Source organism: Clarias gariepinus, chromosome 1 (assembly GCF_024256425.1).
Source record: "Clarias gariepinus isolate MV-2021 ecotype Netherlands chromosome 1, CGAR_prim_01v2, whole genome shotgun sequence".
Classification (NCBI taxonomy): Eukaryota; Metazoa; Chordata; class Actinopteri; order Siluriformes; family Clariidae; genus Clarias; species Clarias gariepinus.
Window position 1 is genome coordinate 25,695,514 of NC_071100.1, and position 27,999 is coordinate 25,723,512.

The 27,999-nt window shown below is 43.0% G+C and overlaps 1 protein-coding gene across 3 annotated transcripts in view; it reads left to right on the forward strand.

Annotated features, from left to right (window-relative positions):
- The window catches only part of kdm6ba (lysine (K)-specific demethylase 6B, a), an 86,416-nt gene extending 58,417 nt beyond the window's left edge, over positions 1-27,999 (forward strand). For 2 of the 3 annotated variants that reach the window (XM_053491214.1, XM_053491199.1), the window contains exons 4-23: positions 16,238-16,316; positions 16,795-16,918; positions 17,097-17,189; positions 17,277-17,493; positions 17,709-17,960; positions 18,215-18,361; positions 18,473-18,997; positions 19,104-22,186; positions 22,403-22,529; positions 22,685-22,790; positions 22,909-23,114; positions 23,239-23,333; positions 23,477-23,545; positions 23,788-23,936; positions 24,164-24,278; positions 24,426-24,613; positions 24,748-24,889; positions 25,063-25,189; positions 25,898-26,068; positions 26,188-27,999. In XM_053491214.1, the coding sequence (XP_053347189.1) occupies positions 16,800-16,918; positions 17,097-17,189; positions 17,277-17,493; positions 17,709-17,960; positions 18,215-18,361; positions 18,473-18,997; positions 19,104-22,186; positions 22,403-22,529; positions 22,685-22,790; positions 22,909-23,114; positions 23,239-23,333; positions 23,477-23,545; positions 23,788-23,936; positions 24,164-24,278; positions 24,426-24,613; positions 24,748-24,889; positions 25,063-25,189; positions 25,898-26,068; positions 26,188-26,205 (5,949 nt within the window). In that variant the 5' untranslated portion in view covers positions 16,238-16,316; positions 16,795-16,799 and the 3' untranslated portion in view covers positions 26,206-27,999. Of the gene's footprint in view, positions 1-7,830; positions 8,343-16,237; positions 16,317-16,794; positions 16,919-17,096; positions 17,190-17,276; positions 17,494-17,708; positions 17,961-18,214; positions 18,362-18,472; positions 18,998-19,103; positions 22,187-22,402; positions 22,530-22,684; positions 22,791-22,908; positions 23,115-23,238; positions 23,334-23,476; positions 23,546-23,787; positions 23,937-24,163; positions 24,279-24,425; positions 24,614-24,747; positions 24,890-25,062; positions 25,190-25,897; positions 26,069-26,187 lie in introns of those variants that run through there. The other variant, XM_053491207.1, reaches the window with a different exon arrangement.

The window sequence follows — 27,999 nt, forward strand, 5'->3', positions numbered from 1 at the left end:
GGAAAAAAAGGGTCAGATTCTCTCTCTCACACACACACACACACACACACACACATGTACGTATGATAAAGTTCATCAACTTTAGTTGACGCCTTATCTTTTGCATATGTGTGTGGGTGTAAATCTTCAACAGTGTGATCTTTCTAAACCAAACCTGACCAACCTGACCTTTTACATAAGATGTTTGGCAAAGGTTCACAGGCCCAGAATGCAACCACATTCTCACCCACCCCACACACTCCGGCTTTATCCCATCCCACACACACTCCACAGTCAGGGTCACAGACAATGCACAGCTAACGGACAGACAGATGTGGGCAGACACAGTTGTCAGACTGATATTTGTACACACACACACTAAATTAGAGAAGTTCTCTACCTACAAAGATGATGCATATAAATTAATCAGATCGCGCTGGGGCCTGTCATAGAAACACAATTCCATCATACAACACACTCACACTGTCATAAACTTATACCTAGGGTCACCTTCCAGTTTGTATTTTTAGCAGAAACTACAAACCTGGAGGAAACCCATGTGGACCCATGCAGAGAACTTCCACACAGAGAGCAATTCAAACTCTACGCTACAGCAAAAATCTGATTATACCGGTGGTCATAAAAACAGCATTTACAATAGATCTGTGATGGTGTGCTGTGGTATCTGGCACGAAGACATCAGTATCAGAGCCTTTAAGTCCTGTAAGTTGTTAGGTGGATCAGACTTGTTTCTCCAGTGCATCACACAGTGTTCTTCAAACCATACTTGAACCATTATCCTACTGAAAGTGACCACTGCCTTAAGGGAATACCGTTTCCATAGAAGGAGTGAACTTGGTCAGCGAAAATGTTTTTGTAGATGGTACATTTCAGATTAAGTAATATAAATGCCAGGACCCAAAATGTCCCTGAAGAACGTTCCTTGGTCCGCTTTTGGTCGGCAAGTGGCAGTATGCACCGATTTGTTTGTGAATGGCCATGAAACACTAGAGAAAAGGAGAACAAGGGAGTTAACTTCACATGCTATTCCTCTTATTGAAATACTAGGGAAAAATGTCAAGAGCACACTTTCTATTTTACCAACTATGGCTGTGTAAGGCAAAAGATGAGATTGGCGCGTGCTGCACGCACACCGATTTCAGACGAGACAGACAGCAATGATGATGTCGTGTCTGGACAGTGATCTACTTTCATGCTCAGGTATGATTTTGGCCTCCTTATCTGATTTGATCCATGCAGGAGAATGTTGCGCTGTGCCCGAGACCACCACCTTCAACCAGAAAAGGGAGTCGAGTGTTCAGTTTTCCGGGTCAAGTTTGTTCGATGTTCCCGCCTGTGAAACCGTGTCATGGGATGGATGCATAGGATCGAAGCCAAAAACAGAACAGTTTGATCATAATTTAGTGCTTTACGAGTTACAGGCCTGGAAAGCGGCAGTGCCGCTGACGTGTACGCGTGTGTTGAAACACGTAGCTCGCCGATGTCTCCTGTGTCTGTACAGATGTGAAATCTCTCAACTGTTGTTCCGACATGAAGAGTTTCTCTGAGTCACCTACTGACTAATCACTCAAAAAGGCAAAACATCACGTTTTTTTCATACCACACACTCTGGAGTTTATAAATTCAGTTTGTGTGCACGCGCGCGCTCGCACACGCTTTGACCGTCTCCGTAGAGACTCGAGTCTGTTGAGTGGCGAGCTGCTTTATGACACTGTTTACATGATTAGACACGGTGATTAGGTGAGTAAGACGATATTCAAGCATATCATTAGGAGGCAGAATATAACCGCGCCGGTCACTTGGTTTAACGCAGCACAGATCAGACGTTTCATTTGGAGCGAGACGTCTGACCGTGGCTTTACTGTGGATTTTTTGTTTTATTTTTAGGAGCACTTCTAATTTTGTCCGGAGTGTGTTTAGTCAGCATTGTATGATAGTCTGGGATTGTAAAGTAATGTCAGCTAAAGTGTGTGTGTGGTGTTTGAAAAGGGCTTGGTCAGGTGTACGAGAGGTCAGTAGGACGCCGATAAAGCAACCTTGATTATTCAGCAGAACAGTAACGTGTGTGATCATGGGTCGGTGTATTGCTCACTCAGCTTTCATCTTAACTGTGAACTGATAAACTATCTAAAGGTCCACAGCGGTGTATGGTGCTGTGTTTGCCTTTTAAGTGCAACAGGTTAAATGTATTGCTTGATGGATTTTAACTCAGTATGTTGATGTAGCAGGGTGCAGTCTGTAACTGAATGTGGGTTTGGTTTGTCCTGGCATGTGGTCTCAGCATGTTAGGAAAAAAATATTGTCATGTTTCTTCAGTGAGGCCAGTTCAATTTTAATTACAATTACTATAATAACAGCACGTATATTAAAACCTAATTAAGGATCGTCTTGAAAATATCGTTAACGTTGTTGATGCTTATACATTAGCAAGGTTGAGATTTAATCTGTTTACATGACCAATCATTTAGGCTAGTCGCTAAATAAACTCTCGCGAACATATTAGGAGTGGATCATCTCCAACAGGGTCGCGTTACTGCGAAAAGGGGAAGACTCCTTCCTATACGCCAGGTCCTAGATTTCGCCACGCGGCTGCACTGGGTTGCTTATCCAAATAGTTTTCATGTTACGACTGCGGACGGGCGAGTGGCTGTCGGGTTGTCTAGAGAGGGAGTAGGGCTGTCTTTGAGCGCCAGCATGTTTCAGGTTAGCGAGGTGCGATCAGTGGGTTGAGCTGGGCATTGTGCTTGTGCATTCACACTTCTTTGTTCCTTAATTAGGGGTTATTCTTCTCTTGCACTATATGAAAGAAAACTTAGGAGAGGACATTGAGAAAGCACGTGCGTGTGGGTGTGTGTACACATCCCAGCTGGTAAGTAGCCAATAAGCAAAAGAGGACCTCGGCGGCGAGGCGACGTGTACACGCTGGCCATTCATGAAAATGCATTCACACACATTCTCGTGTTTCCCTAATCTCCCTGTCTTTCTCTCTTCCCCTTTCCTGTAAACACTAGCTTGCCTTGAGTCTGTCGTTCTCTCCCCGGTGTGATCCCTAGTTATTAGTGCTCTTCTTCTTCGTTTGATTAATTTATTTTTTTTTTTTTTGGTCAGGGTCACAGCTTTTTTGACTCACTCACTCATCTTCTATACCGCTTTATCCTGTATTCAGGATCATGTGGGCCTGAAGCCTACTCCTGGAGACTTGGGGTACACCCTGGACAGGGTGCCAATTTATTGCATCGGGCACAAACACATACACACTCACACTACGTGCAATTAGGGACCACCAATTAGCCTAATCTGCATGTCATTGGACTGTGGGAGGAAACCAGAGTACCCGGTGGAAACCCACCAACTCCATGCACACAGAGCCGGGAATCGAACCCGGACCCTGGAGGTGCAAGGCGACAGTGCTAACCACCACACCACTGTGACACCCATAGCTTTTCTGCTGCGCTTTATCACAGCAACCTCTGACCTTTCAGATTCCCCAAGACCTATCAGCCATTATCAGTGAGATTGTTTGTACCTGATACTGTCTGAGCTGCGGTTAATGGCGTGATAAGCTGACGACGCCGATGATGATGATTATGATTCAGCATGAACTTTATTACCAGTAAACATGATCTTATCTCGGCGGTGCTGGTGAGTGCAGAGCGCGGCCAGTGAATATCAGAGCACGTACAGTCCTGGATGAGGATGAAATGTGCTGTGTGGATGATTTGGAGCTTGTATTGTGTCGGTGGAGGCTGTACTCGTGTCCATATGGTGTGTTGGTGTTCGAGTCACTCCCTGTAGAGTGTTCAATAAGTAATGGGCTTCCTGTGTGAGGACTGGAACAATATGGTGGACTTTTTCCCCTCTCTCTCTCTCCATGGGATCGTGGGATGAAGCTAAAACTGTTCAGGTTGTTTGTTTCAGCTTTAGATTCTTCTAACCTTTCATCTTGTAACTTGTAGGTTGAGAGGTATGAGGGTGACTTCTCTTTTATCTGCGATCAGCTAATTAATGAATCTGAAAGGGGAAGCCTGATGTATCGCAGATCTAGTGTGTGGATGTGGATCAAATGTGCTCAAGAGATATCTAACAGTTTTTAGCTTCTGGGGAGACATTTGGCTCGCCCTCATGAGAGAGAAAATGCTCTTATGAAAACTTTGTAGTTTAAAAAAACGGACAAGAGGCCTACAGAGTGAAATTCCTGTCAGGAACAATACGAATTAGCTTATTAAAGGAAGTTCTACCAAGGAATGAATAAACAAGTTGATCTTGGAATTGTATTAGAAGTATTGGTTGAACTGAATGAAGGATTACACATGAATGTGTGTATAATGTTCATATTCAGTTCAATACTTAACCTCTGATACGAGTGTGTCTCGACTCGTGTAGCATGAAAAAGCTTAGCTCAAGAAAGAAAAAGGACAAAGCGGGAGAGAGGAAGGAGTGGGCAAAGAAAGAGGTGAACATCAAGGTCTAGTGTGTGTGGAGCAGCATGATGACATGTGTAAATCACACACACACACTGAGGACTGACCTTGAAAAGATTTTTTTAAATTTTTTTTGTACTCCAAATTCTGTGTGTGTGTGTTGACTAATGCTTGTTGGCCTCATATATCAGGTCATGACTCAAATTCTGACACTGTTCCTTGCACCTTTGTAGTTCTCACACTACATGGACAGATCTGACAGACTTAACCCTCTTTGTGCGTGTGTGTGTGTGTGCGCGTGCGCGCGTGTGTGTCTGCCTGCGTGCCCCACTTGCTGACTCATGTTGTCCCACAACCTGGAGGCTGTACATTTGAAGGAGTACTTGCTGTACCAATGACACATCCACCCACCACAACACACACACAGACACACACTCACTCTCTCTTTCTCTCTCTCTCTGAAGTTTTACCGACAGTTCAAAGGGGTATCTCATTATATGCCGAACAAACATTTACTTGCCATGCTTGAACTGGAGCTTTCTGTTTAATAACTGTAAAAGAGAAAAGTGTGTGTGTGTGTGAATGTTTTTTGTATCTACATTCTGCTGTACCCATGGGAATGCTGGTGTGTGTGTGTGTGTGTGTGTGTGTGTGTGTGTGTGTGTGTGTGTGTGTGTGTGTATATAGCAGAAGCGGAGAGCGTGTGAACAATCGGAGTTGTTCACTCTCGCTCTGCTCATCAGGATGCTGATTACAATAGACTCTGAGAGCGCAGGAATGTTAACGTTGGTGATTACTACACATACATGAACACACACACACACACACATGCAAAAACATTTCCTCTGTAATGACATATTTGGGGGAGGAGGGTCGGTCGGTGGTATTCCCCAGCCATCAAACAACTTCCTCTTTCCTCTTCGCCGTACCCTTGAGTGCATCACACACACAAAATATGTGTCGCTCTTTCTCATACACACACACACGCACACTTTGGCACTAATCAAAAGGAAAAAGAAGACGAGTCCAAGGTTGTTGGCTAGGCCAGGAGGTCATAGGATATTACCTCATGGGGAAGCGGGGGTGTAGAATAGGAGTAGGGGTGGGGAAGGCAGGTCAGCCTGGAGTAAAGCGTTGTTACATCTGCTGTCGTCCATGTTGGGCATCGTGCTCAGCTTTGCTCACTTCCTCTGTGTGTGTTTGTGCGGTTTTCTTCCGTTCCTGTCCAAGAAGCCCAGTTCTCGTGACACACTCCCGTGGTTCAGCCGGTCTGTTATGTCTCGTAGCTGCTGATGTAACTGAGCTAAATATAATGTTCAGTCCTGTGCAGCGTGGGACACTGCTGAGCTCACACACACACACACACACACACACACACACGCACACATGCACACACATACACCACAGCGTCTGTTTGTCATTACTGGGCCGCAACTCAACTCCAATTGCCAACAAAGTGAAGTCTGTCGTGTTTAGCAAAATTACAGATTTTACTGATTATTACATAGCAGCCATTTATAACAAGATTTTTCTTTATTATTATTTCTATTATGTTCAGTATTGGTGTCTTCTTACCTGTCCATCTCTCTCTGGGGGCACAGAGCTCTTATCACCAGGCTATACATCAATCAGCCATAACGTTAACACCAGATAGCATTTACAACACTGTAATCGCACTGATTATCGATTATTTCCCAGTAAACTGGTGACAGGATCATCATGGTCACCCTAGACCCATTCATGCCTATTGGGAGAAAAGGCTACTCTTTCCAGTCCAATCCGATAGAGCAGCCAATGCAGCACAAATCTACAAAAAAATTTAATGCTGGCAACCACAGCCCGCCACACACTGGGCCCAGCTGGCAAAGAGCCCCAGGCCACTGACCCAGCCTCCAAACTCCTTAAATCCCAATCTTATCGAGCACTCATGGGATGTTCCAGACAAACAAGTCTGATCCATGGAGGCCTCACTCTGCAACCCATAGCACCCAAAGGATCAGTCGCTAAGATCCTGGTGCCAGACACCAAACGACACCCCCAAAGGTCTTCTGCAGTCTTGCCCTGATGTGTGTTCTTATTTTAGAGTTAGTCGAGTTAATCCCATTGTGATTCATGTGACAAGTCACACAAGAACATAAATGTATTATAAAATAAATATAAACAACTATGATGATGCTGATGGGCTGTAAAAGAAATAAAAATGGAACTGTAACATGAAACGAAAATCCATAGACCTTCAGCTGTGCTTTAGAGGTTCACTAGGCTCACTAGTAGTAAATATATCGCTGCTTTAAGTTGTAATTACTGTACTTGTCTATCATATGATGGGTGTTCAAATGTTGTAAAGGCTGTCTGTGAATAACGATCCGGGCCGAGGTTGCTCGGGGCCCACCGCAGTCGTGCCTGTGAACATTCAGTGAGTTGAACGACTGATCCTTGAAAATCCACAGATATATTGGCACTACTTGCACATTACAGGAACTCAGTTAGGAGTTATTGCAAGATGCCTGGTACAGTCCTGATGCTCACTTCAAGCCATTTCCACATGTTTGGGCATGTAAAGGGATTTCCTGGGAGGCCAGCGTTTGAGACATGAAGCAGGCAGTCCAGTCAAGGAAGAAAACTCGGTATCCAAACGTAAGTGCATTAGTGTAGCAGGGGATTATATAGAGGAATAAAGCGTGATGAGAAGTCCCGGTTTGATTTGAACACCGCTCGTATAATCGGCACCGTGTGCTGTTACCAGTTGGTGATAAAGCGCGCTGGATTAGGGAAAGCCGTGGACGCGCAAACGGAAACAGTCCTGAGAACAGTTCCAGAATCGCAGAACTGATCCAGTCGAATGAGCTCTGCTTCTAGAACTGTTCCCAGAGCAGTCCGTCTGCGCCTCCACGACTTCCTGTTGTAGATTTTTCTCCAATCAGATGCGCGGACTCCGCTCCGTTAGTGGCGGTAAAGAGAGACTGTGTTGTGTCCCGTGACCGGTAGAGACACGCTGCTGGACGCGGAAGCGCTGCATTCACGCACCCACCGCGGGAAGGACACACACACAGACACACAGAGACTCGCGCAGAATGCACAGCTAGAGGACAGAATGTCCTGTACCGCATACTCCCGCATAGAAGCGTGCCAGAGCGCTGCGCGTGGTGCCTATTTTCAGCCTCGGTATGAGCCGCGGTCCTGGAGTCTGCGGCTGCGCTGTCAGGGAATTCCGGGGTCGCGCAGTGACGTCACGCAGCGGGGCGGTGTGAGCGAGCAAGAGTGCGAGCAAGCAAGAGACAGAATGCGCGCGCGTGAGTGTGTGTGTGTATATGTGGGGGGCGGGTAGTAACATCAGCACTCTGAGCAGCTTGTCCCTTTAAAACCTCGCGTTCACTCAGTGTAATCTGATCCTCAGTGTGTGCGTGTGCGCGCGCGCGTGTTCTCGACTCTGCTAAACGTCAACACAAAAGTAGCCGCTCGCGCTCTGTCTGTCTCTGTCTCTCTCTTAGAGACACACACTCAGCTCAGTGAATAACTGGACATTATAGGACGAGCTGTCTGGGACTGTTGTTTTGTGATATATTCAGCGTTGGAAGCAGCGACGACTTCTTCACACAGACGAGTGTGCGCTTTTGTCTCAGTGCTGTCCTTCACTCAGGGACACACACACACACTCAGCGGCTGGAGTTGAGACTTTTGGGAAAGCGTTGTTTTCCCCCTCTTCGGATTATTATTATTATTTTTATATCAGAGTCGCGTGAATGGGTTTTATTTAATCATCCATAATTCGCTCATTTCCCGGTCGTCGCCTACGTGTGAGTCATTCAGTACTAATCAAAAGAGCGTCTACTGGAACGTTCAAATATATAGACACACACCGAGTCGCGACGAGTGAGTGCTAACTTCAACCTTCAGTATTAAGGTCGTACAGGACTAAAGGTAAGTCTCTTCACTTCTCTCTCTCTCTCTCTCTCTCTCTCTCTCTCTTATTTTAAATCCGCTTTGTTTTAATGTTGGTTTTTAGCGTGTTGTTATAGTAACTAACGCTCAGAGCTCGACTTTACGACACCGGAAGCTCGTTTTAAACTCCGGAAACAATTCGAGTGGATTTCAGTCACTGAAACATGAATGACAATACGTGTGTGTGTGTGTGTGTGTGTGTGTGTGAGAGGGAGAGAGAGAGAGAGACGGGGCTTCCGTGTGTGTGTGAACATGAGTGTGTACTCGAGTTTAGTTGATGATAGTGATGGTGAAGCCGGTGTAACCACGTGTGTGTGTGTGTGTGTTGGGAGATGGAGGACTGGCTTCAGGATAAGAGAAAGAGAGGAACAAGCTGCTTAGGCTTTGTGTGCATTTGGAGGCAGGGCTAAAAGCAGGAGGTGTGGAGCACACACACACACACACACACACACACACACACACAAACGTGGGCAGGCGCATAAAATGAATGGAGTGCCTGGGCAGGCTTTTTACGCACACAAAGCCCTGTGTCTGAAAGCACACCATTTGCATCATCCTACTACAACCGCCCAGCTGGGGAGCTGGATTTTTTTTTTTTTTTTTTTCACTTGTGCGTAGGCGTCTTTTCTCAAAAGCTTCCTGTGTCCAGTCAAGGGGAAATTACTCCAGCGTAGCCTGCTCCTAACTGTGGGCTTTATTTGCGCCACTCTCTGGACTGATGTTCACGTGACACTGCTTTTCCAGAGGCTCGGGTCATTTACAGCACGTCATAAAACCCCGCAGGCGTAAAACCAGCCTGAGGAAGTGGGGAGATCCCTTTGAAACGTGGCCCTCTGATCAATCTGAGCGATCCACACCAAAAAAACAAGGGGTTGTGTTTATTTCGCTTTGAAGTGGTGATGAGGTTTCGGGGTTGTAAACGTAAGAGTAGGAGCAGCTGCCGAGAATTGCTGCTTCTGGTGTGCTTGGTTCTTTCCTAAGGACGAATGAATGAATGAATGAATGAACTGTCGGTTTGTTAAAAGTTTGTAATGGAGAGTGAACAGAGGATGTGGGCAGTTTCATTTGTGAATAAGGAAAAATTCCATGTCGGGATTTTGCTTGATGAATGTAGCCATGGTTTAGAGCTTTGGGAGAGGTGAAACTTAAGATGAAAAGTAAGGAAAATAAATAAAAATTGGTACAAATGTTGATTTAACATAACACTTTTGTAACTTTGGTGTTACTAAATAACCTTGACACTCAACAATACTCAGGAAAAAAGTATAACATATAATATTTTGGAGTAACAGCAGCATCCTGTCAATATATTCTCCCACCTTGTTTTTAGACATGAGGCTGATTAAGGTGGAATGGGAGTATGTAGGATGTGTGTGTACTGTTCTGGACAACTGATGAGTAAAGGTTTGTAGGTGTGACAGTTAGTCAGCACATCCCAATGCCTGTTTTTCACTGGGAAAAGTGTTTTTGGGGAAAGTGTACATGATGAATCATTACTTTCTTACCTACACTCAGATTAGAGTCAAAATCAGAACACACAGAACAGATGAACTGTGGAATATGATGCATATTTTCCTTAAAAACTTGTTTGTTAGATGGTTAAAATGAAAAATATTTTCTATCAGTGGCTGTTGTGAGATTTCCGGATGACCTGAAAGAGCCATAATGATTATCTAGTAAACGGCATGAGTACGAACACGCGCACATGACTCATATTAACGTAAAAAGAAATGAGACTTTCACACACACACGCTGCCTTGAATTTTCCTTTGTCACCTTATTTGGCTTGTATTACCTCAGTTTTTGGTAAAAATCCAGCGGAGCGTGCACCAGAAACCGAGGGAGGAGCTGCGAAACCAGAGTAGGTGGGACTGGAACGAGGGAGAGAGTGAGAGTGACGGAAACACACACAGTTGCGTTTCAGTGAAACAGTCGAGGAGGAGAGAGATCTCCTGGAGCAGTGCGTAAGAGAGAGAGATGCGCTGGCGATTTACGCAATAATCGTGAGGGGAGACTTCACTGAGGGGGGATTGTTCTACAGTATCACAAACACACATTCTCATAAACCTGTTCCCCTTAGGCATTCTATTCTCTACATTTCAATGAGCAAAAGCAAGAGCCTCTTTATTTCTGCTCAGTAACTTGATTTTCGAACCTTAGTTCGAATACATGTGTAATGTTAAGACATTGCTCAGAGATGTCGCATCTCTCTCCAACTTTCTGAGCGTCAGAGCGCACTGCTTCGGCTTCAGCTGGCTACCATGGCAGCCGTTGCCTTGGAGACAGAGTCCAAGGCCCGGCTTTTGTTCGTGTTTATTTTGTTCTTCTTTTTTTTTCTTCTTCTTCTTTTTTTCTGGGTAACCGGTCTGTGTGTTAGTCTGTTTGTGCATCATGCTATGTGTTCTGGGAAACAAGGGGTACTAATGTAGGAGGGGTATTTTGGGGAGGAGGAGGAGGAGGAGGAGGGGGGTGCTGATCATGTGAGGAACACACTCGTGTCTACAGATGTTGTGCATCGCTCTGTTCCAGGAAATGAAGCAGTCGGCTTTTTTTAGGGTAATAGGTTTTTGATAAGTACGAGCAACTGATTACCATGTTCCAGTGGATGAAAAAACATCTCTCGTTTTCTCTGAAAGTTCTAGAATCGAACTTGGAGAAACATACAGGCAGATGGTTTCACACACAGATGGTCACAAATGCCAGTTTGCAGACTTTGTGTGCTAGACGTTCCCACATTGAGTCACCACTCTATACATGTGCACACACTCTTATTCCAACAGACTGGCTGTTAGTGTGCAATGTCTTTCGGTTCTTATGAACATTTGGTCGCTTTCATTCTGAATTTAATTATTGTAGCGATGTTTCCTAGACGCTGTCTTATAGGACTTAACATAGGCAACAAGTAAATTTGAAAAACTGGTGGCCATGTTATGCTGTGAGGGGTATTGTGTACAACAAATCAGTACCAAGTTCTTCTGATTAACCCATCACCATTATCCTACGAGGGCACTTTTCTCTCCTGATGGAGTGCCCCCTACCCGCATCCACAGAGCACGCTGAACGCATTGACGTGTACAAACATTATTATTTTTTTTTAATCATATACTTTGACCTTTCCCATCACTTGATCTTAAACCAAATGAACATCTGAGGTTTTCAGATTTAGGCAGCACTCCCCAACACAGTCACCAAAACGATATCCGAGGGCGTATCTCGAGAAAGAACAATGCTCATCTCTCCAGTACAGATCCATAGAGATCACTTGCCGTCACTTCTGGCAACCTGTTGACACACAACATTTTAAATGTTCGACATGTTCCTTCTCCTGAAATGCGACTTTTACACATTTTTCATACATTTCATCCTTTTTTTTACGATTTGAGACCCAAAAGGAAAAACATTATTCATATCAAACCCAGACGCTGCTTCTGTTCCACAGGATGTCAGTAAGTATGTTCCCCCTGCCCCTTTAGGCTTCCTCACCCTTTCAGGAGGCCCACTTCCTGCTGCTCTGACGACAACTTCCTGTCTTATCAGACACATACTCTTTTTGTTCTGCTTTTTTTCGCCCGCTGTTGTGTTTCTCATTCATGAGCGACTAGTCTTTCTGACTAATTGTTACAACATGTGGGAAAGTAATAAAGCTGAGTAAGGCACAACTAGCTGTCGACATCGCATTTACTCGTACCTTCAAAGGTTTCAAATGTCAGTAGGTTCTCATGAAGATCACCAGGCAAAAGAAAAACACCTTTTTTTTTTTTGTCCATTTTCATCTCAAAACCTGTCTACGCTAGATGTTTTTGTGCGAATGCAGTCGTCTTTATGATTCATCCTATTTGTGTCAATACCTCTGTTATCTCTTTCCTAGTTAATGGTGTGACTAATTTTGTCTCCTCTGTTATCTGGTAGTGTTTACCGCAACGCCGGCGCTAAATGTGGGTCATTTACTACTAACCACAGCACACTACTAAGAAAAGAATGGCGTTTTTCTAATTAGCAGCGTCATATGTGCCAGACTAGTTTTTTTTTCCCCTGTTGAGAGGGAGGGGAAAAAAAGCCAGTTAAGTTTTCAAGCTGCTCTTGTTAAATAGATATAATGTATATAAAAGATATCTGACTCTAAGGTTTATTTTCTCCCTGGGAAACATGACTGTGAAGGGTCGAATTGTACAGGAGTGTGTTTACTCACGGCATGTTGTTAGGTTTAGAACAAGAAAATATTTTCTAGTCTACAGACATTTAGAGCCCAATAGGTGATGGATTAAAACCTTTGTGTGTGTGTGTGTCGTGTCCTGAGTTGAACTGCCTTTCCGGATCAGGATGAACAGTCTGTGTATGTGGGCTTGTACCACAGGGGGGTGACATCATGATGATGTGTCAATTTACATCATCAGCATAGTAAGACACACGTGTGCACGCAGATACGCTCACACACGCACGCATTGAGAGAAAGGGAAATGTTCCGGTGTGTTTGATCTCTATCTGATGGTGTTACATAACGGTCAGATGTGAACATTCAGCCCCAAGCTTTCATACACAAGACCATGTCTGTAGTCTCTTTCTCCCACACACACACACAACAAATAAGTTTTTTGTTTTTGTTTTTTGTTGTTTTTTTTAAACCATAGTAACATCACTGTGACAGAAAATCAGGTAAGAGATATAACACAGTTGAGCAACTACTTACAGAATCCAGGGCCATAACATTTACACTTACATCATCCAGAGCGACTTACAAAAGTGCTTTGTAGTTTCCATCATTGGATAGATCCAATATTTATAACATACTAAAATCCGAGAAAACACAATCGCTCTGAAATTTGGTCACGAGGCCTCAGCCCACGCCAGCCATCTTCTCTCAAAATTCTGCCTTAAAGGTTTTGGCTCTCAGGAATCCCCGATTTGGCACAACCATGAAAAACAAAAAACCCAGTTTTTTTACCTCACATCCTGTTTGTGTGAACAAAACATTTCACCAAAGCCGAGTTCGATGACACAATACTTTGAGAAATTCCCAACACTGTCACTTTCAGTGGTCGCCCCCGATCACCTGATCGTAAAAAGCATGAAAGCGGGTCAGGGGCGGAGTCTCTGGGGGGTAAACCCTGTAGTCTCCATGATCTGACTCACAGGGGTTTCCCCCGGTTACGCTTCAAACACATGCACGTACAGTACACATGATGATGATATAAAAAATGGTGCTCGGTTACAGGCGGCTAGTTTTGGTGTCTTATTCTCTCATAAATCTGTCATGACATGCCGCCTGTCACAAACACCTAGGTAAGTTATGATGACACTTAACACCTTGTGTGGAAATTGAAAGAGAATATGTGTGTTTCTTGTAATTAAAGATGATATTGCTTCACTGGAAAAGATTCCATGTGAGGATTAAGCTGTAAGAAACTAGCTTGCAGGAGCTGAGATTTTGGAGTTGAGTATGAGGTGTCGGTGAGAAGCGAACTTTTCTGCATGTAAGCAGATTCTGGACTAGTTTCAGTAGTGAGTAAGCCGTGTGTAGTCTATTAATACCCTCTGACTAAACGGGACTCCAGTCACTCACTTCCTCCGGCTAGCTTTAGTGCGCGTTAACCTAGAAACGGATGTAGGAAATGTTTACATGTTTGCCAATTTCAATTTCGCTGTTAACTGAGAAAACCTTAACCGCGCTCTTTTTCTTCCTGCTGAATTACACACTGGATAGTTGGCTTTTCCATCTCTAAGCCATGTGATCTTTTTTATTTCAGAATCGTGCTATCATAATGTATAAGCAACTATAAGAAATTTTTTGTTTATTTTGTAACACTGGTGGTCTGTATTTCTTTTGAAGCACTTAGTTGCCATGTAATCGTAAAAAAAAAAAAAAGCCTTTATGCCAAACATGTGTTCAAAGCAACATGACTTATATAACAGGTCTGTATATAATAAGGGTGAAGGCCAGAAACGACTGTAAAGAGAAGCCTATTTAAAAGCAAAAAATCAGACACACTGACTCAACCAAGTGTGTACGAGCTGAAATGAAAACTGTGAAGCCGATCTCGTTTTATTTTCTTTCCTTAGTAATTTTAGCAATTTTACTTGCCAACAGTCACAGCTCGTCACTGCCACGGCGTGCTTAACTGAAGAGGTAGAAACATCGTGACTGTGTGTGTTCCCTGAGTCTTGAGACCTAGACAAGAGCTCAGTGTGAAATAGTAGGAGCAGCATCGAACAGCAGCATCATGCCTATTTCTGTCTTTCCTAGATCCTAAAATATCACAGAGGAACTGAAATAGCACAGGACACGAAGAACCATAGAGAAAGGGAGGTAACGTAGGCAGAGCAGACTCACACCCTGCGTGCATGCTCGCAGGTCACGGCGGTCTTAAAATACCGCATGGTGTAAGTGTTAAAGCAAGAGTGCCTCATACGCGAAATTAGTTATTATTTGTCTGTGGTGGTGATGTCCGTTCGTGTAGGAAGGAGTGTGTGGGTGTTTGATATGGACACGGCCAGTTGTCTCACAGCAAAGTGCTATAATACATTTTTAGACTGACACTGAGTTGTGTACTTTAGACTCTTTACATGCAGTCCATCCCTTTCAGCATGTCTATTGTTTACTCATTCTATCACCATCTCTCTCTCTCTCTCACACACACACACACACACACACACACACACACACACACAGCCCTCCTTTACTCTCTTTTTTAGCAATGTGTCTGGCCTAATACGATTATGCATTGGTGTCTTTCTTGTTTCACTGTCTCATATACACACACACACACACACACACACACACACACAGGAGCAGAACACCACCATTCTGTCAAAGCTCAGCAGAAGGCTATATACCTACACAAGAATGCAAACACACACACACACACTCTCTGCTGGCTAGGCTCCAAAGTGCCCTGTGCTTCTTTCTCTCCTGTTTCTGTGCCAGGAGGCCCCCAGGAAGGTTTATTATGACCTCAGTACACTCTTCCTATAGGTGAACTCCCATCAGTCCATCTGTGCTCCACTCAGGCGTGCACACACAAAAACACCCACGTACTGCCCCCTACATGCTGCTCGCAGTACTACTGCTAAGACTTTCTTTGTTGTCTTCAAAGTGTCAAAATGTTTAAGCAAACCGAGATAAATTGACCAACCGCTCTACGTTTTCAATTTATGTTCCACAGTGAACAGTGCTAAGATGCACACTGATGTACATTTCTAATAGTCTGATTTACATGAGAGAACAATATCGAGCTGCATAAATAATTTGAGATTTTTTTTCTATTACTATCAGAGCTAGAGGTAGCAGAGCTGAAGATGTTGAGGTTCCCTTTGGGAGTGACAAGGATGGATAGGATTAAGAATGAGTTTATCAGAGGAACAACCCACGTTAGATGTTTTGGAGATAAAGTCAGAGAGGCCAGATTGAGGTGGTTTGTACATGTTCAGAGGAGAGGTTGTGAATATATCGGTAGAAGGTTGGAACTGCCAGGCAGGAGGTCTAGAGGAAGACCAAAGAGGAGATTTATGGATGCGGTGAGAGAGGACATGAAGTTAGTTGGTGTGAGAGAAGAGGATGCAGAGGATAGGGTTAGATGGAGGCAGATGATTCGCTGTGGCGACCCCTGAAAGGGAACAGCCGAAAGACAAAGAAGAAGATCGTGCCGAAAAATTATATTTGTAAAAATGTCTAAAATCACTTCACCTGCCCCAAGTAATCGTTTTGCTGGAAAAATAATCTCCCCTAGTTATTTCATTTTAATATTCACCTCTTCAACACTCACTAATAGAATTATCAAAAGTGTTTACAAAGTGTTTCAGAATTGTATATGCTTTTCCAATCTGTTCATTTCTAAATTTGTGGGGTTTTTTTTTTTTTCCCTTTTCTGTTTTTGCAGTTCTCCGAACAGCTTGTGAGTGTTGGTGTGTGGCCCTCTCTCTGCTGCTGTGGAGGGCTTCACGCACACAGCTAGTGTGGTAAGTAACTACAATCAACACACACGCCAACACCTATACAGTGTAGTGTCTTTAAAGTCTATTATTCTCCTTGGAGCCTAAATGAGATGACGGGCCTTGTATTCATTGTCAATTATTGTTCAGATTTTGTTTTTTAATTTTAATTAGTATTGGTTTATGATACCAGTTTTGCAATATTATCTTAATTTTAGCTAGGATTTACAGTTATTTGATGAAAGTATTTTTTTTAATTCAATTCAATTTTATTTGTATATCGCTTTTAGCAATTTTCATTGCTGCAAAGCAGCTTTACACAGTCAAAAGAATTATTTAACAGTCAAAAGAATTATTTAAGTAATAATTTAATAATAATAATAATAATTTAAATAATTGGTAATATTCATTAAGATAATAAGCCACCGCATATTCTATGATTATACCTTTTAACAATTTAGACTTTTCCTGTATGTAAATAGATGACAAACCTTTTACATTGCAGGCTGGATGCATCACACCGCGGAAAAATTTGGTGTGCGCAGCTCACGGGACCCCTTACCTCTGGATGGAATCAACCGGGGACCATGGGCTCCCATGGCTGGTCATGCCTGGCCTCCTCCCTCCAGGTAGCTAGACCTCTGTATCTCATAATGCCACAAACACACATACACACACACCTGTACATAGACAAGCCTATGTTTGTCTTTAGGTCTTTTTATTAGATCTAAATATTCACAATTGTCCAAAATGCTATAAATTTTCTATAGTTACTATAGTTAAAATAAACTATAAATTTTCTTACAGGTGCTCACCTGGTGGTCAACCTCCGTTCCTCCCTCACCTCCCACCCAGTCACATGATGGGGCTAAATCATGCAAGTAAATTTTACAACAGTGGGTAAGTGTTTGAGCACATACATTGTTACAGTGATTAAAAAAAAAAAAAAAAAAAAAAAACTTACACAAATTATTTGCATGTCCCCAGGCCACTGGGACGTGGAGGAGAAAAGCTGGACCTACCTCAGGCCTTGTTGCCAGGGGTAAACAGGGATCTCCGGATGCCCCCAGCCCCTCCCCGACCATGGGATCCAATTGGTCAGCATTATGAGCCATTGTCCAGTGAGGAACATGCCCATTTGCACAACGGATACAACTCTGGACCATCTGCACATCTCGCAGCCCGAGCCAATCAGCTGTTAAAGGTGAGAAAACTAATATTACATGGTTTTGCCATTACTTGTATATATATTGTCTGTTAAGTGTGAATCATCACAGTTGCTTTGCAAAGTTCTCTTAAATATTGATCTAAAACAAACTATTGGTGTTTAGAAGAAAAAGTCACATAAATGTATACTTTATCAGAGCTTAAAGGGATTGTGTGTACTTGAATGTTTTAACATTGGCCTCTTTCTCCCAGTTTGCCCCCCCTCCATTGCAACATGGATCCAGGCCCATGCCTCCAATCCCAGACTTGTGGGAACAGTCTCAACAGCAGAGGCAACCACCACCCCCACCTAGGGGACCTTACTCGCATTCTGGCCAGTTGAAGCGGCAAGCTCCCCCTCTGGCAGAGCAGTCGGTCATCCAGCATACCCCTCTTTCCCTAAACAGGCCTAATGAGGACCGTCCCAGCCCAAGCAAGAAAAAGAGGAGTTCTGACTCCGAACAGGTAGAGAGAACCACCTAAGCTTATCAAATTAAAATGCTTCTTAGTTGTCTAATAACAAAGCATATCGCTTGATTATTAGGTCTACCTTACTGCCTACATTAGCTTTATTACTAAAGCAGTTACAGTTGGTATGCATGACTTTTAAGTTTTAGGACACATCTGACTGGTTTATTAAGGATTTTTAACTTGCTGCTTTGGGGCGCTGTGTGTGATACTTGTTTTAGTGCTTAAAAGTTGTTCTTTGTCTTTTATAGCAATTGATGGGCCCCCATCAGTACTCAGGGTCAGTGGCACCTTCACTGCCCTTGCTGCAGCAGTCTCTGTTCCAATATACCCCTCTGCCAAAACGGGCGGCAACTTGGAACCCATTAGAACGCAAAATGGGCCGCAGTGAGTTTAAGGTCCGTAAAATTGGTTATTCTGGCATTTATTTTACTGATTTGCTTTACAACATGATGTTAATTATGTCCTACCTATCTAATACGTTTTCTCACTTCATTGTCTGTATACAGGACTTGCCCAAACAAGACATGGGTGACTGCAGTTATAAGCAGTTCCCGTCCCCCAAACCGCCATCCATTTCTTCACCTCCCATCACTTCTGTGAGGGGCTATGAACAAGGTCCTCCACCTCATCCCCATAAGCCTTCTCATTCACCACAATCTCTGGGCTCCTCGTCTCACAATGTCCACATCAACCAAACTACATTCCCCTTTCCTAACAACAAACCTTCTGGTCAGAACCTGAGAGAGCACCAGGTCATTCCCACCCACAAAGTGCATCCATCTGGGTTGAGGTCTCCTGGCAGCCAGGCACCCCTGCAACAGCTTTCATCGTCCCTGACTGATCGAGATTGCCCTATCCCCACACCAGCACACCCCACCGCCGTGCCTTACAGCCACCCCAAATTCCAGCCCCATCCAGGGCTGGTTCCCACCACCAGCCCCTGTTCCAACAGTGGGACACAAGCTGCAGCGGCTCAATGCAACCCTCATAAGCCCTGGAGGAACCAGATCAAACATGATAACCAGGCCACAGTGAGTGTACAACACATTAAATTAAAAATGTCAGCTACATTTATTAATTTATTTATTAAAATCACTTTAATTTTACGTTTAACAATCTTAATTTTTTTCTCTCTAGGAACTGGATCCTTATCGCCATACAGTGGACGCTCAGGTTTCCTCTTCATCTCTGCAGCAACAGCAGAGTAGATCTGGGCAAAATCAGGATAAGTGCACCTCTAATGCTCGGGCACCAGTTATCACCTCCACAGTGCCATCCGTGGAGTCTTCAGGTCCTCCTTGTTCTGTGGGAGTCTATAGTAGTGTGGACACAATGAGCTCAGTGCTCTCTACTAACGTTTCGGTGGCCAGCACCGTTAAAAGCTGGAAGACTGCACATGCGTCAGCGCTAGTCTCAAGCCCTAATCTGATTCCATCTGCACAAGGTCTCCAACCCCAGGAGTATCAGAGAGACCAATCTGGCATCGTAAGCCATCCAAACCACCAACCGACCGCAAAAATTCAGCATCAGGAACCCCATCTACCCCAACAGAGGCAGGACAAACCCCATTACAGCCCAAACGTGTCCTCAGCTCCTTCCTCTCTTAGCTCAGGGTTTCAGAGTTCAGGAAATACTGTCATCACCAGCAAGGCCACTGATAACCTCTTGCAGGCTACACGTTCACCCCTTCATCATGTACAGCCTGCCTCATCCATCACTGTGAACACAGCCCAACAACAGTCTGACTCTTTGCATCGTGAACTGCCTCACCAGGCAGCCCCAGTCTTATCTCAGGTGCCACCTGCCCAGTCATATCAAAGGCCATGTCTTCAACCCACCATCTCTAGCCCCCAGTCTATTGAGGAAGCACTCAAAAAGCTTGATGCTGAGCTTCAGGACCATATGCGAGCTGAAGAGAAAAGGAAGGAGCAGGAGCAAAAGGAGAGAAAACACAACAAAGTAAGAAACAAAAGAGGAAATGAGGCAACTGAGAATCTGGAGAGCTTGCTGTCAAATAGTGCTACTGATCCACCCCCTCCATGCCTGTCTCCAGCCATTACACCTTCCACTATTTCACCACCAACCCAGACATCCCCACCTTTTCCCTGGCTGAGCAGGGGAGGTACACGTCCACTGGCACCAGGTGCAAATCCCATAGAAAGGTCTCGCCCACCTCCTCTCACACCTCAAACAGACTATGCCCGTGAAAAACAGAGGCAGAGAGAGCAATGGAATTCCTCGATCACTCCTACATCCCAGAATACCTCAGGGATTTCCACATCTATATATTCATCCAAACCAACAGATTCTTTAAATAAAACGATACAGACATCCTCCTGTTCATCCAATGTCTCTACCATGTTAAAGAGCTCTCAGAACATCCAGGCTGTGGGTTCAGTATCAAACCCTCCAAACCTGCGAGAACCCCCCAAACTCTATCAGGCCTTTCCCAGGGACACTCTACCATCCTCCTCACCAAAAGCCACGAGTCTATCTAGTCTCCAAAAGCAGACAAGTGGTGGGCTGGGTAGTTTAGGCAGCAGTACCAGTAGCTCCAGCGGGGATTCAGATAGTGCCCAGTTTGAGGAGGAACCATCCGAGCTTTTACCTGATGGTTTGGCAAACATTATGAAGATGTTGGATGAGTCCATTAAAAAGGAGGAGGAACTATATTCTGGCCCCAGTGGTGGTGGACAGCCCGACTCGGAGCTTCCATTTTCTCTCACGGTGGCGCCTGTAAAGAGTTATTCGTTTGCCCCTGACCTCATGCCTGCCTTGAAACAGCCATCCTCAGAGGAGTACTCAACTGACACCCATGCTAGTCCACCCGTCCTGAGTCGTCAGGGATCTTTGGCATCCCCTTGCAGCCGTACTTCTTCTCTTGAAGAAGAGGAGGACACACTAAAAATCCTTCAAAAATCGGACAGTACTGTAAGTTCTCAATCTCAAGATGGTGGTGTTGGCATCACAGGAAGTAGTTATCGCCATAGTGATTTGGCCAAGCTCTATGGACTGTCAGAGAGAGTGAAAAGTGAGTCTGAGGAAGAGGAAGAAGCAGAACAGGAAGATGAAACAACTTCCTGTTCTCCACCACCCATGAGGCCTCACCTGCATCAGACTGGTGTGAACATCATGTTTAAAAACTTAGCCTCTATGCTAGACACCCAAAAGTATACCTACCGAGGAGGACCATTTGGTCGACCACCTCCCTCAGCTGTGTTAGGAGTGAAGTACTCCTCATCACTTTCACTGGGCCCAGATATCTGCAGACAGCAGAGCACTTCTCCCACATCAGGCTCAACCAATCACCCAGGCTTTCCAACTCAACCCTTAAAGAATTCTACCTCTAAACAAACCCATCCACTCTCACCTTCAGGATCGACACCTGAAAGAAAAGGAGATGCTACAGTCTCCCAGTCAGATCTTTCTGGCTGTGAGGAGGAAGAAGGAGTGAGAAAGGGGCTGATGGATGAAGAGGATTATAGCATTGTAAAGGATTCTACAGAGAACAAAAGGAAGCCCAAGCTCACTACAATCTCAGAATCATCACTAGCAGAGCTGGGTCGTAGTTGTGAGGTGGTAATAAACAGACACAACCTTCCTTTAGTGACGACATCAGACCACAATAAGAACCAGATGCTGCCCTTAACTGAGAAGGACAGGAAGCGGGAGCGGCATTGTAACCAGGAAAAGAAACACAAACGCAGTAGCAAAAAACATGAGGAAAGGAAAGAGAAAAAGAAAAAACACAGAGAAAGACACGAAAATACGTCCCTATCATCATCATCATCATCGTCCTCTTCCTCCTCGTCATGCTCAAGCCGAAGGCACAAGGAAGGCAAATCACACAAGGAGAAAAGGGGCCACGTAGACAGTCAGCAAAAGGAGCTGTGGGAGAAAGACAGAGAAGGAGAGAAAAAGAAAAGGAAAGAGGAAGGAGGAGAGAAAGAGGAATGGGTATGCCGGAACAAAGAGAAGGGTTCAAAGTCAGGAAGTTCTTCAGTAGATAATGCGTCTTCTTCACCTGCATTGGGTTCTGCAGACTTCCAGAAGTTGAAGGCTCTGACAGATGGCCCACCCAAAGAGCTCAAGATTCGGCTGATTAAAGTGGAAAGTGGAGACCGAGAAACCTTCATTGCCTCTGAAGTTGAAGAGAAGAGAATTCCACTTGAGGAGATCACCATTAAAAACACAGCCAGTGAAATCATCAGATCATGCAGGTGAGTGAGGGTATTAAGTTACTAAGAATAGAAATATTAATGAGAGAATTACCATTATCTGAGAGTTAGAATTCATGACGTTAAGGATTTAATCAGTCATCAATGACCGGTACATGGCATGTGTACAGTGTATATAACACAAACTAGCTTTTCTCAGTACTACCTTGACATGCTAAAGGCTAAATCAATATTAAACCAAGACTTAATTGGTTTCAGGGCTGCCCGTATTAAGAGGAAATTTAAGGAGTCCTATCTACATCCAACGTTGTCTGTGAAACCTGTTCTGTCCATGGAGCACCCGATCCCACGGGAAAAGCTTAACCCTCCCACACCCAGTATCTATGTGAGTACATCATAAACACAAACCACTTCTTGTCTTGGCTTAGTTGTACAGAATGTACAAGATTGAATGCTACAAACATGTTAGGAGTACTCATATGTACTAAATATAGGCACGATAGAATTTTGTTCTTGATATTCTGTCCTTTTTAATTACAGCTGGAAAGCAAGAGGGATGCCTTCTCTCCTGTGCTGCTTCAGTTTTGCACAGACCCCAAGAACCCCATCACCGTCATCAGAGGACTAGCAGGCTCTCTAAGACTGAGTGAGTGGCACATAAAATGCAGCATCAGTTGGTACATTTCTCACAAGGAGGTCAATATTTAGAAATATATTGTGATTTTTGGCTCACCTTTTTTCATTTTGCTCTGACCTGGATACAGATTTGGGTCTCTTCTCCACAAAGTCACTGGTCGAGGCAAATGCAGAACATGCTGTGGAGGTCCGAACCCAGGTACAGCAGCCAGCTGATGAGAACTGGGATCCCAGTGGTACTGGTCAAATCTGGCCATGCGAGAGCAGCCGATCCCACACCACAATAGCCAAGTATGCGCAGTACCAGGCCTCCAGCTTCCAAGAAAGCCTACAGGTCAGATAAACTATGTGATATTTTTTCAGTAGTAATAGTTGTTTTCTTTGGATCAGAATACTTGATTAATTTAGTAGAAAATATCCAGTTAAAACCACTCAGTTCGGTGTATTTGTTTCCACAGGAGGAGAAAGGTAGTGATAATGAAGACTATGATGATGATGGGAAGAAACTGGACATCAACTCAGAGAACACAGGAAGTAACTCCGCAAGCTCCAGGTATTTTAAGCTAATCAAAAACATGCTTCAAATAGTCTCTTTTAATCAGCCAATTTAGAGAGCTTTATAGAGTACAGGATTTATTTTATAGTTCTATTAAATAACTTTTCCATGCATTCTTTCCCGTACTGCTTGTCTCTCAGCTCAGAGCAGAAACCTGTGGGGAAAATAATCAAATTTGGTACCAACATTGACCTTTCTGATCCCAAGAGGTAAGAAAATGTATTGTTTTTATTCATTATACTAACATACTTTTTTTTTTTCTTCTAAAGAGTCAATGTAGCTATTTAAAAGTCCAATATATTCAGAATCATGTGTAAAACATTTTTGAACCCAAAGATATCGGACATGTACAACTACATGTAATAAAGGATCAGTTTAGCTTTGGCCCTCATGTACAATAGATCTTCTAGGTCTTCTTTCTATTAAACATGTGTGTTTTGTATGCAATCAGGTGGAAGGCCCAGTTACAAGAGCTGCAGAAGCTGCCAGCATTCATGCGTGTGTCCTCCAGTAGCAATATGCTCAGTCATGTAGGCCACACCATCCTAGGCATGAACTCTGTACAGCTTTACATGAAGGTCCCTGGTAGTCGCACACCAGGTGGGTGTTAATCACATGTGTGTTTTAAAGACGATGCACTGTGCTGACAGTTCAGTGTGTACACTCAATTGTTGCTAGGGTCTAGAATCAGTCAAAAAGTTCTTAAAACATGCACAAAAAAAGTGGGTGTACCCAACAGATTACCACCCCAGTATACAGTAAATGGTGAACCAAAGAAACCATGCATATTGGTGTGCTTGTGATTAATGTATCCATGTTGTTCATAGGTCACCAAGAGAATAATAATTTCTGCTCTGTAAACATCAACATCGGTCCTGGAGACTGTGAGTGGTTTGCTGTTCATGACAATTACTGGGGAGCCATCAGCGAAATCTGCGATAAGTAAGAAACCATGCTGTTAAATTACATGCATGACTCAGCATTTTCAACATGAACAATTCCCTTAAAGAGCTGGCCCAAATATTTATTTGGTAAATTCATGTGATATATAATCAGTTTAATTGCATTCATTTACGTTATTACTTTCAGGCACGGAGTGGATTATTTAACTGGCTCGTGGTGGCCGGTGTTGGAGGATCTCTATAACGCCAATATTCCAGTCTACCGCTTCATCCAGAGGCCTGGGGACTTGGTGTGGATCAACGCAGGCGCTGTGCACTGGGTCCAGGCTGTGGGTTGGTGCAATAACATTGCATGGAATGTGGGTCCACTGAATGGTAAGTGGTCAGACTAGGCGTGAATAATAGTGGCATCTAATTCATCTATATTACTCAAATCTAATAATTCAGTAAGTTTTCTGTAGCCTTTCTTTTGCCCTGTTGTGACCGTGTACATATTATTGTGCTTTAAGGGTACCAGTACCAGTTGGCTCTGGAAAGGTTTGAATGGAATGAGGTGAAGAAGGTGAAGTCCATCGTGCCCATGATTCACGTTTCTTGGAATGTGGCCCGCACAGTTAAAATTACAGACCCTGACACTTACAAGATGATAAGGTGAGTGTTTGAACTAAGATACAGATAGATATAGTCAAAACATATTATTGGTTACTGGGTGTGTAATTTAAAGTAAGATAATCAAAACCTTGTTGTAAGGATATTAAATATTCCTAAATCATATGTACTGTACTGGAGTGGGAAATGTACTTAATTGTTTTATCCATTCTCAGACACTGTCTCCTGCAGTCTCTAAAGCACATTCAAATTCTGAGAGACCAGCTGGTAGCTGCAGGGAAGAAAATCTCTTACCAGAGCAGAGTAAAGGATGAACCAGCGTACTATTGCAACGAGTGTGATGTAAGTCATTTAATCTGCTCGTTCGATGTTCTCATACTGTAGTATGAAACCAATTAAGAACACAAATTTGATTTTGCAACTGTAAGAACTTTTGATTGTGCAGAATAACAGAACATAGTGATGAGAGGAATAACTCCTTTTATTTCTCTATATAATCCCCTAATGCACTTATCCCAGCATTTCACTAGTGCTTCACTAGACGTTGTATATATGATCAGACTGTCTTCTTTATGGCTGAAATGCTGGACCAAATGGTCCAAAAATGTGGAATGAAAGCAGGTCAGGACTGTATAAGGGGTGTGGCAATAACTCCCACCCTGTATTCCTGTAATGTGCAAGTGGTGTTGGTGAATGATTGCGTATACAGAGGTGGCAACAAGTTATCTGTTGATTTTCAACTACAGTGTGCTCTGAGCCACCTCGGCCAGGATAGTCTTTCAGATTACAGCCTTCTTTAAGACGTTTGCACCATTAAAATGTTTTACTGCAGCTATAACTCGTCATATGTCGTATTTGAAGTCTCCTGGAAACAGCAACCAGTTTTATGCCTGTGTTTACCAGAAAAAACAATGTATGGGAAACAATATTTACCTTTTTAAAGGTAAACAGTCATGATAGGAACTTCTCCAGACAGGATGTTTATATAGCTGGCCCTTTATCTGTGTTGGCTGAATCCCCGTGATCTATATGATGTGTTTCTGATTAAAGGTGGAGGTTTTTAACCTGCTGTTTGTGACGAGTGAGAGTGGCAGTAAGAAGTTGTACGTGGTGCACTGTGAGGACTGTGCCAGGCAACGCAGCCCTAATCTCTCCAATGTAGTGGTGCTGGAACAATACCGTATCGAAGACCTGATGAATACCTACGACACCTTCAGCTTGGTGAGAGCAGATACACATTACACTCTTCATGCAAACAATCTTGAGACGATGCTGTAAAATTGTATCATCATTTACCACCATTTTTATTCACTTGTTTTATTTCTCTGTTTTGTGTTTAGGCCTCCAGCTCTCGGTGAACTCAACTCTGCCATCCATCCCAGCCATAACCAAAAGTCTTGCTTACTAGGACAATTAGTTTCTATGTTTTAGTAAGATCTTTAGTGTTTTAGTTCCTGCATTTTAAAATTTTTAAGTACTACTGCTAATTCTTGTCGAACAGCCAATCAGAAATCAGTTTACATCACAATGTTTACAAAGCCAATAAGACAGCAGGCCGACATACCAACTTCTGACTGGTCTTACAGGTCTTCAAAGAGGAACACAGTTTCTGCGGTCATGTAATTAATGACAAAAATGGCATCTCGGATTTTCTGTACTTTGTTTGCTTTTTTTTATTACTTTTTGGGTTCTCTTTCGGTCTTGAATACTGAAATTGTGTAAATGCTGTTTATATTTTTCATGGGTGCTGCTTTTTTTTTTTCTATTAATTTATTTTGAAATCTAGAACAGCCTAGATGTATACCACATTGGCCTTGTGACTTGTATTTAGTGAAGATATAAATGAATAATACTAATAATAGATATATGAACATTTTTCTAAAGCATTAAGAATACGAAAAAATTAACTTTGTTTGGAATGGTTCAAAACATACGGGTTTTTAAAAAAAACTTTTTTCTTTTTTTTTTTTTTCAATTTTAGATACTGTCTGAGAAGCTTGTGTAGTTAGTATCATGATTTTATTTCCTTAAAATAAAATCCATTGTTACGAGAGCATTTTAAGATTACATCAGGTGTTTTGTTTTTCTTTATATAAATATATATATATTTTTTGCGAGATTACAATTCTTAATTGGTTTTAGCGACTTGTTTTTACCTCTGTTTGCTTAATATAGATTTATTCATGTGATTTTTTTTTTTTCAATTGTACATTTTATTTAACTTCTTTCTTCTATTTATTGACTATATAAGTTTTCCTTGTTTAGAGTCATCAGAGATGTGTTGTTTTCCATGATGTGTTGAGTTTTGGAAGAAGAGTTTCAGAGGTGCTTGGTCAATAAAAGGAGTAACGTCTTTTGGCCTTTAAACTGTTCTCATGTGGGGGTAACAGGTAACCCCATGAGGAGAGACGGGGGGGTCTCCCGGGTCTCCCCTCTCCTGTAGAGTGTAGACAGCAGAGCTGTTGTCATTTCTCTAACTAAAAGCTGTCTATTGTAAATGGGAAGCAAAAGGCTACTTTTTTAAACCAACATTAGCCGCAAAATTTGACGTAAATGCGAATAAATTCAGAACTGTTTCTAAGTATCTACATATTTCGTGGTGCTGAAGTTTTTTCTTCTTTTTTTAACGTTTTATATGAGAGAACACAGTTGCTATGCCAACCAGGAAGCGGAATCTCTGCTTAGATTAAATCTGACTGCAGTTATCATAAACCAAATATTGAGGGTTTTTAAGCATTTTTGTTTGTTTGAGGGGGAAAAAATAAAAATTACATAAAACTGTAAATACTGTGGCATTTTACTGGAATGAAGTTACGTGTGAATCAAAGGATTCATTTGACTGAAACTGTAATTTCTTTTTAATTTTGTCTTAAGCTTGAATCAACGAGTTCACGTATAATGAAATTGTTTGGTTACGATTATGATTCAGAAGGTGCTGTTCTCTTTAAACTACTCTGTCTTTCAGTTTTGTTTCTAAAGAAAAAAATCTATTTTTCCTGTTGCAATATATCTTCTTTTTGTGGTCATTTATTTAAAATTCTGCACTGTTTGAGAGTTCACACAGAAAGCATACTGAGCCAGACACGTCTTAAACACTTCATGTATTTGTGTGACATTACTATGATTATTAATATTAAATGCTTTTGATATAC